This window comes from Podarcis gaigeae (assembly GCF_964106915.1).
Source record: "Podarcis gaigeae genome assembly, chromosome: 7".
Lineage (NCBI taxonomy): Eukaryota > Metazoa > Chordata > Lepidosauria > Squamata > Lacertidae > Podarcis > Podarcis gaigeae.
Window position 1 is genome coordinate 85,132,170 of NC_139683.1, and position 12,688 is coordinate 85,144,857.

Genomic DNA, 12,688 nt, shown 5'->3' on the forward strand with positions numbered 1-12,688 from the left:
GCAGAAGAAACTCTAGCCTATGAGAACAGTCATATTTTTGTTTTGTTTTTCCAGGCTGGAGGTCTGTGCTTCAAATCCAGGGCACAAGCCAGTAGTGTGTTGTCTCCCTGGTGCATGTATCCAGATGTGTCAGAGTGTGAGCCAAGTCTCATCAAGCCCACTGACCTAAGCTCAAAAACGCTTGTTTGGAACGCTGAATGCTCCTCTGAATGTGCCCTATTGACAGAAAAGGTGCAAAGGGCACCTTGCTATCTCCATAGTCTTTGGAAGGAAGAAGCTATTACTGAATCAGACTCATATTTAATAAAAATTTCCAAAGGGGTAGCTGTGCTACCCCAGTACTGAGGGCCTTCTGGTGGTTCCCTCACTGCGAGAAGCCAAGTTACAGGGAACCAGGCAGAGGGCCTTCTCGGTAGTGGCACCCGCCCTGTGGAATGTCAAAGAGAAAAACAACTACCAGACTCTTTTAGAAGACATCTGAAGGCAGCCCTGTTTAGGGAAGCTTTTAATGTTTTATAGACTATTGTATCTTAATATTTTGTTGGAAGCTGCCCAGAGTGGCTGGGGAAACCCAGCAAGATGGGCGGGGTATAAATAAGTTGTTGTTGTTGTTGTTGTTGTTGTTGTTGTTGTTGTTAAAGCAGGACATGGCATGTGCCTCAAATTATCAGGCTTGGCTATGAAGCACCCCAAATGACCTTGGGTCAATCGCTCCGAACTAGCCTAACCCCCCTTCAAGGCAATGGCAGATCTAATGAGAGGGGGCAGTTTTTGTATGCCCTCTTGGGCTCCTTGGAAGAAGGTCAGAACAAAAAGGCAACCTCAATCAACCAAAACAAAGGTTTCCTCTGCTTACGTTACTCCCCTGCCATGCATGTAACCACCCGAGTCACTTTTAGCAGCTTATTACTTGTTATAATTCTGTTCTGTATGCATTACACTCAAAGCGGTTCACAACAAAGCACGACAAAACAAAAATATGAATACAACTACTGTGGCTTTGTATTCGTCCAAACCTCATGCCATATCTAGTCCACTCTTTCATTCTGGGCAGACACTCGGTCCCAATCCACATCAATGTTAGTAAAATTAATTTCCACCAACCCTGGTTATGGATGCTGTTCTTACTATCGATCTCCACTGCTTCTTTGGTTTTCCCAACTCATACTCATCATCATCCAAATCCTGAAGAAAAAGAAACGTTTGTTATGATCATCAACAAAGGTCAAATGAGGGGAACAGGGGTGTTGCAACATCAAGGAAGATGGAATGCCTTGCAAGCGTTTTTTTAATTAATTAAAATGTATGCAAACGTACACTAAGCTGTCCCAACTGTTAAATCTGTTATTTAAGGCAAACAGATAATAATAATAATAATAATAATAATAATAATAATAATAATAATAATAATAATAATAATAATAAATTTCTTTATATCCCGCCCTCCCCAGCCGAAGCCGGGCTCAGGGCGGCTAACAACAATCAAATAATCAAACAGTCAAATAATCACACATTCTAAAAATATTTCATTATAAAAATTAATCCTACAACACTAATTCTTTTACCATGCCAGCGGCAGCTACGAGCCCAATTCAAAGTGCTGGTTTTGACATAAACCTCTTTAAAGCTCAGGACCTCGATATCTTCTGGATATTGACCGGAGAAACCTAGCAAGACCTTCAGATCTTCATTGGAGACCCTGTTCCAGGTTGCTTCCTCAGAATCAACCATCAAAGAGCATCAACAACCAACTGAAGGAGTGGACTAGGGATTTCAAAGGATTGCCAGCAACGAAGGACAATAAAAATTTCCCCAATCATAAGAAAACCATTTGGATCCAACATCTTGTGGGCTGGGAAATCCTAATAAGTCCTTCAGTTTCTCTTTGAAGCTGCTCTAGTAGGCTATCAAGTGGCTAAATGTTTTGAATAAAATAAATGAATGAAATAACCAGTCCACTCCCTTGTATTTATGACTTTTAAGATAATTACGAAGGGCTTATTTGCTTAGACAATACCTGTCCCTGAACAGCATCATCACTGGCTTCTTGTTCTGAAGAGAAGCTTTCATATTCCTCTTCGGAATAGTTGTCTGAAAGAAGAATGATACAGAAGCAATTGGATTATGCTCTTACTAAAAACAACAACTGCACATTGGTTTAATGGCAAACCAGGAAGAAAACTGCAAGGGCCATTATGGCAATTTCACAGTTGTTGTTTTTCTAGTTTTCTGGTTTTAATCTTCTTATTAAAACCATCTGAAGACGACAAAGTCAGGAACTGCAAGAGTTGAGAGGGGGGGAAGTTTTGGGAAAACTTCGGTCCTGGCCTTTGCTCAGTTCTAGCAGAGTGAAAGCAGTCTGCATACAATTTGGACTGAATTCAGAGAATGATGCTACTAAAGTTATGGTACCTTCTCTTGAAAATGGAAGGTCCTAGAGAAGGAGATTGGGATACAATTGCAAATACAAAAGAGGAAGTCCAAAGAAAAAATATGGTTGACATTAAGCAATAACAATAGCAATTATGGAACCTATCTTGGACTTTCTTGGGCTCCATGATCACTGCAGATGATGGCAGCTGTCACAAAATTAAAAGACACCGGCTTCTTGGGAGAAAAGCAATGACAAACCTAGACAGCATCTTAAAAAGCAGAGACATCACCTTGCCGACAAAGGTCAGTATAGTTAAAGCTATCATTTTCCCAGTAGTAATGTATGGAAGTGAAAGCTGGCCATAAAGAAGGCTGATCGCCGAAGAACTGAAGCTTTTGAATTATGGTCTGGAGGAGACTCTTGAGAGTTCCATGGACTGCAAGAAGATCAAACCTATCCATTCTTAAGGAAATCAGCCCTGAGTGCTCACTTGGAAGGACAGATCCTAAAGCTGAGGCTTCAATACTTTGGCCACCTCATGAGAAGAAAAGACTCCCTGGAAAAGACCCTGATGCTGGGAAAGATGGAGGGCACAAGGAGAAGGGGACGACAGAGGACGAAATGGTTGGACATTGTTCTCGAAGCTACCAGCGTGAGTTTGACCAAACTGCGAGAGGCAGTGGAAGACAGGAGTGCCTGGCGTGCTCTGATCCAGGGGGTCACGAAGAGTCGGACACAACTAAATGACTAAACCACAACAACAAAATGTCGATGGGCACTTTCAGGGATGAGTGCAACTACATAAGCTTATTTAATTGAAATTCTGTTCAAAGACTTTTACCTTGTCACTCGGAATTACAATTAGATAAACCTTTTTGTTGAAACGTTGAGTCTGGGGAATGTAAGCTTTTTCATAACTCTTTAAATAAACAAATAAATGGTAAGGTAAGGAATTTACAGGGGGTACATCTAGCAAAATTTGTTTTTAGAGTAATGGAAATATAATAGTTTTAAGAACACGATGCCTCATTTACGCAAGCTTGAATATGTTTCTACTCTGGAGAAGGTAAGCCATCATTTGTCAGCTATATGTTGCTGATGATGACACAAGGTGGAAACATATCTAACAAATGGAATTACATGTGTGTGTGTAAGAGAGAGAGAGTCTGTTTCTGCATCATTCTGTGTGCGTCATTCAACAACAGCATCCTGAGAATCTGGCAAAATGATGACTTCACAACTGAATTTTTCTAGGGTGGGAGAAGAAGAAGAAAGGGCAGCAGGGACAAAATGGTACCTGAATCCCACAGGTAACACCTGAGCATAAGGGATGAGCAAATTACTTTCTCTATCCTCTTCCAGCCAATAATCTTCTAGTGTTGCAGGGTTATATTAACTGCATTTTCTTTGGCATATATTTTGTACACATTTTTGGCTTCCTGTACACTGCTGCAATACTTTATAATGCAAGTGTTTCTTTAAATGGAAAAAGGGTTATATTCAAGAGCAGATTCCCAAATACCCATTGCACCCCAAAAGTTGTGTCCACAACATTTCATCATCAATTGGGACAAGGTGCAGAAAGTAAACTTTTTACAGTTCTGGAAATACCTGCAGACTTGATTTTCTGGCTCAGGTGTATAGCACTATCTTCTTGGTCTATTGGTTGACTGGACAGTGAGAAGATCCAGATCTCTGCTACTTTGACTGCAGTTTCCTTGATGCTGCTGAAAAGGTTCAAAACTTGGCCTCCTTCTTTTGGGTGCTGCAACACCTATGAGACACAATGTCTGAGAGAGAGCGTGCTTACAAGTTAACACCCTATTTCTTACCCACTTTATGTTTGTTGTCAGAAAATTGGGGTTGGCTTTTACGGCCAAAGTCCCTACAAGTCCGCTATCGGTCAGAGATAAACACAACATCTGAAAGAACCTTAGCAATGCTTTTGCAATGTAGCCTTACAGAAGACCAGAGAAAAAAGTACCGTATTTTTTGCACCATAGCACTCACTTTTTTCCTCCTAGAAATCAAGGGGAAATGTCTATGGTGTTATGGAGGAAATGCCTACGGGTGGCATGCCTACGGATTTTCCTCCTCTAAAAGCTACATGCGTGTTATGGTTGGGTGCGTGTTATAGAGCGAAAAATACGGTATGTTAACACCCTTTATGTTAGTGAGCTATACAGAGGAGCACCTACCTCCACCATGTTCACAGATCCCATTGCCAAAGTTTTGTAACCCAGAATTGTTCTGTTTTTATACCGTTTCCTCCTCTGCAGCATGATCTGAAGTTTGTTGCCTTCTCTTTTCAAGAAATGAGGATACTGCAAATAAAACATGTAAAGGTTTCATAATGATGATGATGATGATGATGATGATTATTATTATTTTATTTATACCCCGCCCTTCCCAGTTTAAAAACCAGGCTCAGGGCGGCTAACGGCAAATAAAAACATTGATTAAAATACAACTTAAAAACAGCATAAAATACAACATAAAATGCAGCATCAATATCAATAAAATTCTAAAATTCAGGGGTCATTGGGGGGGGGGACCCAGTCAGTAGACATCGAATGATCACCAGGGCTAACAGCCAAGTTGGTCCTACTAGGGCCAGCAAGGAGACCAGGTAAGAATTTAAATGTGAGATCCCAGAAAGGGTTTCTTCATAGAAGAGCAAAGGGAATAGAGGATCAGGCTAATTCAAATTGAAGACCAGGAGGAATAGCTCTGTCTCACAGGCCCTGCGGAAGGAGATCAAGTCCTGCAGGGCCCTAGTCTTGTAGGACAGAGCATTCCACCAGGTCGGAGCCATCACTGAAAAAGCCCTGGCCCTGGAGGAGGATAGTCTGGCTTCCTTAGGGCTCGGGACCTTTAAGCTATTACTATTCATGGACCTTAGGGTCCTCTGTGGGACATATCAGGAGAGGTGGTCCCATAAGTATGAGGGTCCTAGGCTGCATAAACAGGAGGATATTAACTTCACCTTCTCAAGGAAGCACCTGGAAATGCTGTCAGGTGGTCTCTAAGAACCCTGAGATGAATGTCACTAGACTTTAATATTATTAGAGCCTTCACAGAAAGAAGAATCGGGCAAGGAACAAGCCTAAAATACAGAATCTCTTGAAAAAGCAACATATTGTTACTTTGATTGGCTAGTTTTATGCCATATTGAACCACAGCTACTGTGATATAGTTAAAAGTGTTGGTAAATAATACTGCACAGAACTTTGATGGAAGAGGTTGGGAGATGAATCAGCAGCCATAAATGAAAGCTGGTTCTCCACCTATAAGGAAATAAAAAAAAGTGGATCCCTCTCTCCTAAAGGGTAGACAGAGTACTTTGTATCCTGATCAGACTGGATGATAAATTAGTTCACTAATTTATTAATTACATTTACATCCCACCCTTCCTTATCTAGCTTCTTAACTAGTGCATCCTTTAAGCATGGGACCCCCGACATGATGCATGCAGTAAGAACTGCTCTCAGATTTGGTGCCCCACCAAGGTCATTATTATTATTATTATTATTATTATTATTATTATTATTATTATTAAACTGGTAGGCTGTTTGGAAGGGTTGCCTATTTGAATATTTGTCTGGATTTTAGCTTGTGTTTCATTTGTTTGTGCCCAAGGCCGAAGAAGGCTGGGAACCCCCGCTCTTAATTCTTCCACAACACCCTAGATATCCCAAGGCAAGCTTCTAGCCTCTTCCACCTCTACAATGCCGTGGGATATCAGATGAAGCACCGAGTCATCTTTTCATTTCGGTTTTTAAAAATATGTCCTAAATTAAGCTGCTTACAGGAAGGGGCAGGAGGGAAATATTAAGGATTCCTACATTACCTGCAGGGAAAAGGACAGTGCAAGTTCTGTTTCTACGTGCCCACTAGAATGCAGCATAATTTCATGAGACCGCAATATTCGCTTTGAACCCTGCACAGAAAAAGAAAAACAGATCAGCTATTGTTAGTCAGTAATCAGAGATTTGTAGAAAGTGTCACTACAGACCAGAGAAGGTCAACGGCGGCTTCCAGCTGTTGTTTGATGACCTCTTCCACTGTCCGTGACTATTGGCCATAGTGGCCACAACAGCTGCAGAGGCACGGACCCCCCCCCACTCTTCCCACAGACTAATGTCCAAGTTAATGCAATTACCGGGCTATCGAGGTCCAGAGCACATGGAAACACCATTTACCTTCCCACAACAGTGATACCTATTTATCAATAATTTATAAAATTATTGATAAAATTATAAAACCTATTTATAAAATAATTTATTATTTATACCCCTCCCATCTGGCTGGGCTTCCGCAGCCACTCTGGGCAGCTTCCAACAAAATATTAAAATACGTACAGTAATGCATCAAACATTAAAAGCTTCCCTAAACAGGGCTGCCTTCAGATGTCTTCTAAAAGTCTGGTAGTTGTTCTCTTTGACATCCGGTAGGAGGGCGTTCCACAGGGCGGGTGCCACTACCGAGGAGGCCCTTTGCCTGGTTCCCTGTAACTTGGCTACTTGCACTGGCATGCTTTCAAATTGCTAGGTTGGCAGTAGCTGGGGCAGAGCAACGGGAGCTCACCCTGTCATGTGAATTCGAACCGCTGACCTTCCAATCCGCAATCCGAAGAGCAGGCATAGGCAAACTCAGCCCTCTAGATGTTTTGGGACTACAATTCCCATCATCCCTGACCACTGGTCCTGTTAGCTAGGAATCATGGGAGTTGTAGTCCCAAAACATCTGGAGGGCCGAGTTTGCCTATGCCTGCCCAAGAGGCTCAGTGGTTTAGACCACAGCGCCACCAGGGCCGTCTTTAGCATATGCGCTGGCGGGGTGGAAAGATCCACCCAGCACCCCCAAATTTAGTTAATTTTGCGTGCACAGCGCCATTGAGAATGAAAAGCGCCGCCGTTGAGTCTGAGAAGCGCCACCGTTGTGAATGACAAACACCACCACTGGCGCGGCACGTCTTTGGTAAGTGAGCACACAAAGTCGAAAGTCCTTTAGTGAAACAGTAGGCATACATTACAGTAATACCTAGGTATATATGTATTTTGTTTTTCTAGCTTGATCAAAATGATTTATTATTTCATAACAGGTAGATAGTTAAGAGCTTAGGCAGCGGGTGCCCTGCACCTCTTGCACTCTCGGGTCAAGACGTCCCTGAGCGTTCCTTTCATGAACAGCGTAACACCTAGTTAAGATTATGTGAACAACTTTGTTTCAAGAATTAATATGTACAGTGGTGCCTCGCAAGACGAAATTAATCCATTCCGCGAGTCTCTTCGTCTAGCGGTTTTTTCGTCTTGCGAAGCACCCCTATTAGCGGATTAGCGCTATTAGTGGCTTAGCGGCTATTAAAGGCTTAGCGGCTTAGAAAAAGGGGGGGAAAGGGGAAAAAACTCGCAATACATTTTCGTCTTGCAAAGCAAGCCCATAGGGAAATTCGTCTTGCGAAGCACCTCAAAAGACGGAACACTCTTTCGTCTAGCGAGTTTTTCGTCTTGCGAGGCATTCGTCTTGCGGGGCACCACTGTACAATTCCCAAAAGGCAATGATATAAATTAGCATCAATTCTGTATCAATAGATTTCTCAGTACCCAATTTGTAGCATGGTATATTAATGAAACCGTTTTTTCTCACTAATAAACCACACAACTCCCAATAAATAGTATATTAGCAAGCTCAATTGTAAAGCACCTCATTAGCTTATTATACCTGGTGAGGCTTGCATTACCTGCATTTTTACTGCAATTACCACAGAAATGAGATCTTTATCCAATTCTTTCAATACAATCAGCTTCTTCAAAGTCAAGCTGCACAACCTGCAAATTAAAAACGAAACAAAACCTGTGATATTGGGGGAAATAACTGAGGGATTGGGGAACTGAGCCGAAACTAAAAATCAATTTCACAATTTAATATCATCAGCAAACAGGGTTACTGCACTGACCACCCCTAACTCTAGATTGTTTATGAAAGAGATAAAAAGCACGGGTTTCTCTATTATCCATTTATCCCTGCTTCCTTAACCAGGTCCTGATCCACAAGAGGAGGACCTCCCTTCTTGTTCCATACCTGCTAAGCTTATTGACTCAGCAAGGTATGTTTTTCAGAAGGTTTTTTTTTTAATGTACAAGTGCACTATGTCACCTGGGTCACCTCTATTATGAATGGCCACTATTTTTGGCTAGCTGACAATGATGGCTTAGCCACACGAACCTCACCTCACTCACCATCTGGATGAGAAAGGAGAGGAGAAATAAGGACCGTGAAGATCTAAGGCTGTTAATGTTTAAGTTAAATTTTACAAGACTGTGATTTGGAAAACCGTTAAAAGGACATTGCACTGAAATTCAACCAAGGGGAAGCGAGGAAGTCACTTAACAATGTTAATAAGTGTAATTTCCAATAAGGTTATGATTTATGTTTGTTTGTCTTATGTGTTTGTTTGTTTATAATGTTGTGAAAACCAATAAAAAAAAATGGGGGGGGGGAAGAAAGGTGCATTTTCCCGAGCAGGAGCAGATAAGTTTGAAATGAGCTGCTTCAAGGACCTCCAGGGGGGCAGTCAAATTTCATACCAGTTTCAGAGCAATCAAGGGTAGTTTCCTATTGCAGCACCGGGAAGATGTTGCATTGAGCAGCATTGAGAGAAGAAGCAGCATTGAGAGAGCATCTGACTGACCAAACCCAAAGGGTGCTGCTCATCAATGGTTCCTCTTCATCCTGGAGAAGAGTGACTAGTGGGGTGCCACAGGGTTCTGCCTTGGGCCCGGTCTTATTCAACATCTTTATCAACGACTTGGATGATGGACTCAAGGGCATCCTAATCAAATTTGCAGATGACACCAAACTGGGAGGGGTTGCTAACACCCCAGAGGACAGGATCACACTTCAAAACGACCTTGACAGATTAGAGAACTGGGCCAAAACAAACAAGATGGATTTTAACAGGGAGAAATGTAAAGTATTGCACTTGGGCAAAAAAAATGAGAGGCACAAATACAAGATGGATGACACCTGGCTTGAGAGCAGTACATGTGAAAAGGATCTAGGAGTCTTGGTTGACCACAAACTTGACATGAGCCAACAGTGTGACGCGGCAGCTAAAAAAGCCAATGCAATTCTGGGCTGCATCAATAGGAGTATAGCATCTAGATCAAGGGAAATAATAGTGCCACTGTATTCTGCTCTGGTCAGACCTCACCTGGAGTACTGTGTCCAGTTCTGGGCACCACAGTTCAAGAAGGACACTGACAAACTGGAACGTGTCCAGAGGAGGGCTACCAAAATGGTCAAAGGCCTGGAAACGATGCCTTATGAGGAACGGCTAAGGAAGCTGGGCATGTTTAGCCTGGAGAAGAGGAGGTTAAGGGGTGATATGATAGCCATGTTCAAATATATAAAAGGATGTCACATAGAGGAGGGAGAAAGGTTGTTTTCTGCTGCTCCAGAGAAGCGGACACGGAGCAATGGACCCAAACTACAAGAAAGAAGATTCCACCTAAACATTAGGAAGAACTTCCTGACAGTAAGAGCTGTTTGACAGTGGAATTTGCTGCCAAGGAGTCTTTGGAGGTCTTTAAGCACAGGCTTGACAACCATATGTCAGGAGTGCTCTGATGGTGTTTCCTGCTTGGCAGGGGGTTGGACTCGATGGCCCTTGTGGTCTCTTCCAACTCTAGGATTCTAGGATTCTATCGCCCTCTCTCTTGGTCTGTGGGCCAAACTACATGTCACCTGAACTGCCGTGAATGCAGCTGCTGACATGCTCCCTTTTTTTTGCTATATAAATGGCAGCAGCGGGGGAAGCCAGAGCATCCCTCGCTCTCCCTTCTGCAGCTGGACAAAAAGGGCTCTTTGCTTTCCAAAGGAGGCCTCTGGCGATGTCCAGAGCAGTTTGCCTTGAAATGCAAAGAGCGACTTGGGAAGCGAGCTGGGCGTCCGGCAGGGGTGGTGCAGGGAGAGGGGAAGGCTTCCAAGCCCCAGGCTTTTTCCGCAGGGTACCCTAAGGCAGTGTGTTCCCAACCTGGGGCCTCCAGCTGTTTTTGAACTACAGTTCCCATCATCCCTCACCACTGGTCTTGCTAGCTAGGGATGATGGGAGCTGTAGTCCAAAAACAGCTGGAGGCCCCAGGTTGGGAACACACTGCGCCTAAGGCACCGCGCCCGGCTGCGTTCACACGACCACCGCGCCGGCCCCGAGGCGGGACTCACCTGGGGACGCAGCTGGGGCCGGAGCCGTCCCCCTCCCAGGCCGCGAACAGGTTCATGGGCAGCGGGCCGCCCGGCGTCGCCACCCCGCCCGGGGGGCTGCCCGGACGCCCGCGCGCTTCGGCCGCCATGGCTGGGTCCTGGCCGAGGGGATGCAGCCAGCGGCTCGCCTCTCCTTCCGCGCCGGCGCAGCACCAGCGGCGGACCTTCGCTCGGGACGCGCGTGACCGGCCGCGGGGGGAGGGGCGCCGGGAGGGTGACGTCACAAGAGAGGCCCCCCCCTCTTCCTGCCCCTCCGAGACGGGAGGGAGGGAGGCGGGCGGCGGCGCTTGGTCCGCCGCAGTGCCAGAGGAGCAGAGGGACTGATGCTGCAGCTGCATCTGCTGCATCTCCGGGGGTCTCCCTTCCCTGCGAGATGCCCTTGCGGGATGCAGGGAGGGAGTCGGAAACGCTGCCCCGATGTCGCCTTTGCTTTTGTACTCGGGGAGCTCGGGTGCCCGGCTTCCCCGTATTGTATGTCGTGCAAAAAAATAAAAATAAATAAAAGCACTCTAAACTGAAAAACACATCCGCGAGTTTTATTTATTCTTTATGGGTTTTCACAACATTTTAAACAAACACATAAGACAAACATAAATCGTAGCCTTAATGAAAATTACACTTATTAACATTGTGAAGTGACTTCCTCGCTTCCCCTTGGTTGAATTTCATTGCATGTCCTTCTAACGGTTTTTCCAAATCACAGTTCTTATAAAATAAACATATAAAATAAACAGTTCTTATGAAATTAAACATATTAATTCATCACTTAACATAAATAAAATCCTAAGGCAATTAAGTATCTGCAAGCTGTGTTCAGTCAATTTAACTTAACATATTTAACTAAGTAATCATTAAATTTAATCCACTCTCCCTGCTCCTCCTCCTCCTCCTGGTCGCGGACTCTTCCTGTTAGGTCAGCTAGCTCCGAAAAATCCATCATTTTCATCTGCCATTCTTCTATCCGTGAGTTTTAAGTGAAGGTTCAGCCAAGGACTGCCTCTTCCATTTAGGAAAAGCGAGCGCAACTCTGGACCACTGAGCGCCGGATCTTGCTGAAACGGAATTCTTTGCATGCACCCGATTTTTGCAGCAAAAATGCCAACTCTTTGCTGCATCCTGACCATGGAGGAAGCACGTTTCCCGCTCATCCTCTTCACTGCGCCCATCTGCAAAGTGCTAAACACCCAGCTTGCTGGAGTCCAAGAGGCGAGGGTTGCTCTCCCACCCGGATCCTGCTCCAGGGCATAGCTGTCAGCTTTTCCCTTTTCTTGTGAGGAATCCTATTTGGAATAAGGGAATTTCCCTTTTAAAAAAGGGAAACGTTGACAGCTATGCTCGAGGGTTCCCCACTTGGGGCATCTGCCCAGCAGGCAGGAGGCTGGTCTGAGTGGCCCTTTGGCCAGAGCAAATGGCCCCTCGGCTTAGGTCTGCTTGAAGCACACCGACCCGACCTCCCTTGCCCCTTGCCCCTTTCGTAACATCGCCAGCCTGTTCCCCTGGCAGACACCCCAGGCGGCTTATAGGTGCCTTGTCCCCACCACTTGCCAAACCGCCTCCCTCCCATAGCTGTCAACCGTCCCTTATTCGGCGGGAAACTCCCTTATCCCAGCACCGTGTCGCGCTGCTGTCCCTTATTGATGATGTCCCTTAAATTTCCCGGGTTTCATGCTCGGGAGGGAAGCAGCAGCTTGGGGTCCTCCACCTCGAGAGAGAGCGCACACGTCTCTCCCTTTCCCCCCTCAGGGGCGCATCGTGAGGAGACGGGTGGCGGCGGGCGGCCAGGCAACCCCTCTTGCGAGACTTCAGCCGCGCTGCCAGGGAAAGCCGGAGGCAGCAGTGGCGGCAGCGGCTGAGGAGGTGGACTGAGGGAGGAGGAAGAGGAGGGGATAGGGAGGGATGCAGAAGGGTGGCACTTCAGCAGCCACCACGGCGCCGCAACCGCCTCATGCCGGGCTTGCGGGAAGAGTCTCTCCCCCCCCCCGGCGGGGAAGGGCCGATGGAACTCCTCGCACCAGGACTACGGCAGCCCCAACATGCTGCTTAGCATCC

General features: G+C 45.3%; 1 protein-coding gene across 10 annotated transcripts in view; it reads right to left on the reverse strand.

Annotated features, from left to right (window-relative positions):
- Positions 1 to 10,801, reverse strand: part of PACS2 (phosphofurin acidic cluster sorting protein 2) — a 52,285-nt gene extending 41,484 nt beyond the window's left edge. For 4 of the 10 annotated variants that reach the window (XR_014566658.1, XR_014566659.1, XM_083748407.1 and 1 more), the window contains exons 1-7: positions 10,601 to 10,750; positions 8,118 to 8,205; positions 6,225 to 6,314; positions 4,573 to 4,698; positions 3,986 to 4,148; positions 2,018 to 2,091; positions 1,105 to 1,185 (exon numbers count right to left, since the gene is read on the reverse strand). Coding sequence is in view for 8 of the 10 variants with exons in the window: in XM_083748407.1 (XP_083604533.1) it covers positions 1,105 to 1,185; positions 2,018 to 2,091; positions 3,986 to 4,148; positions 4,573 to 4,698; positions 6,225 to 6,314; positions 8,118 to 8,205; positions 10,601 to 10,728 (750 nt within the window). In the remaining 2 variants the exon portion in view is untranslated. Of the gene's footprint in view, positions 1 to 1,104; positions 1,186 to 2,017; positions 2,092 to 3,985; positions 4,149 to 4,572; positions 4,699 to 6,224; positions 6,315 to 8,117; positions 8,206 to 10,600 lie in introns of all 10 variants that reach the window. The other 6 variants (XM_083748403.1, XM_083748405.1, XM_083748401.1 and 3 more) reach the window with 4 other exon arrangements.
- Positions 10,802 to 12,688: the final 1,887 nt, after the last annotated feature.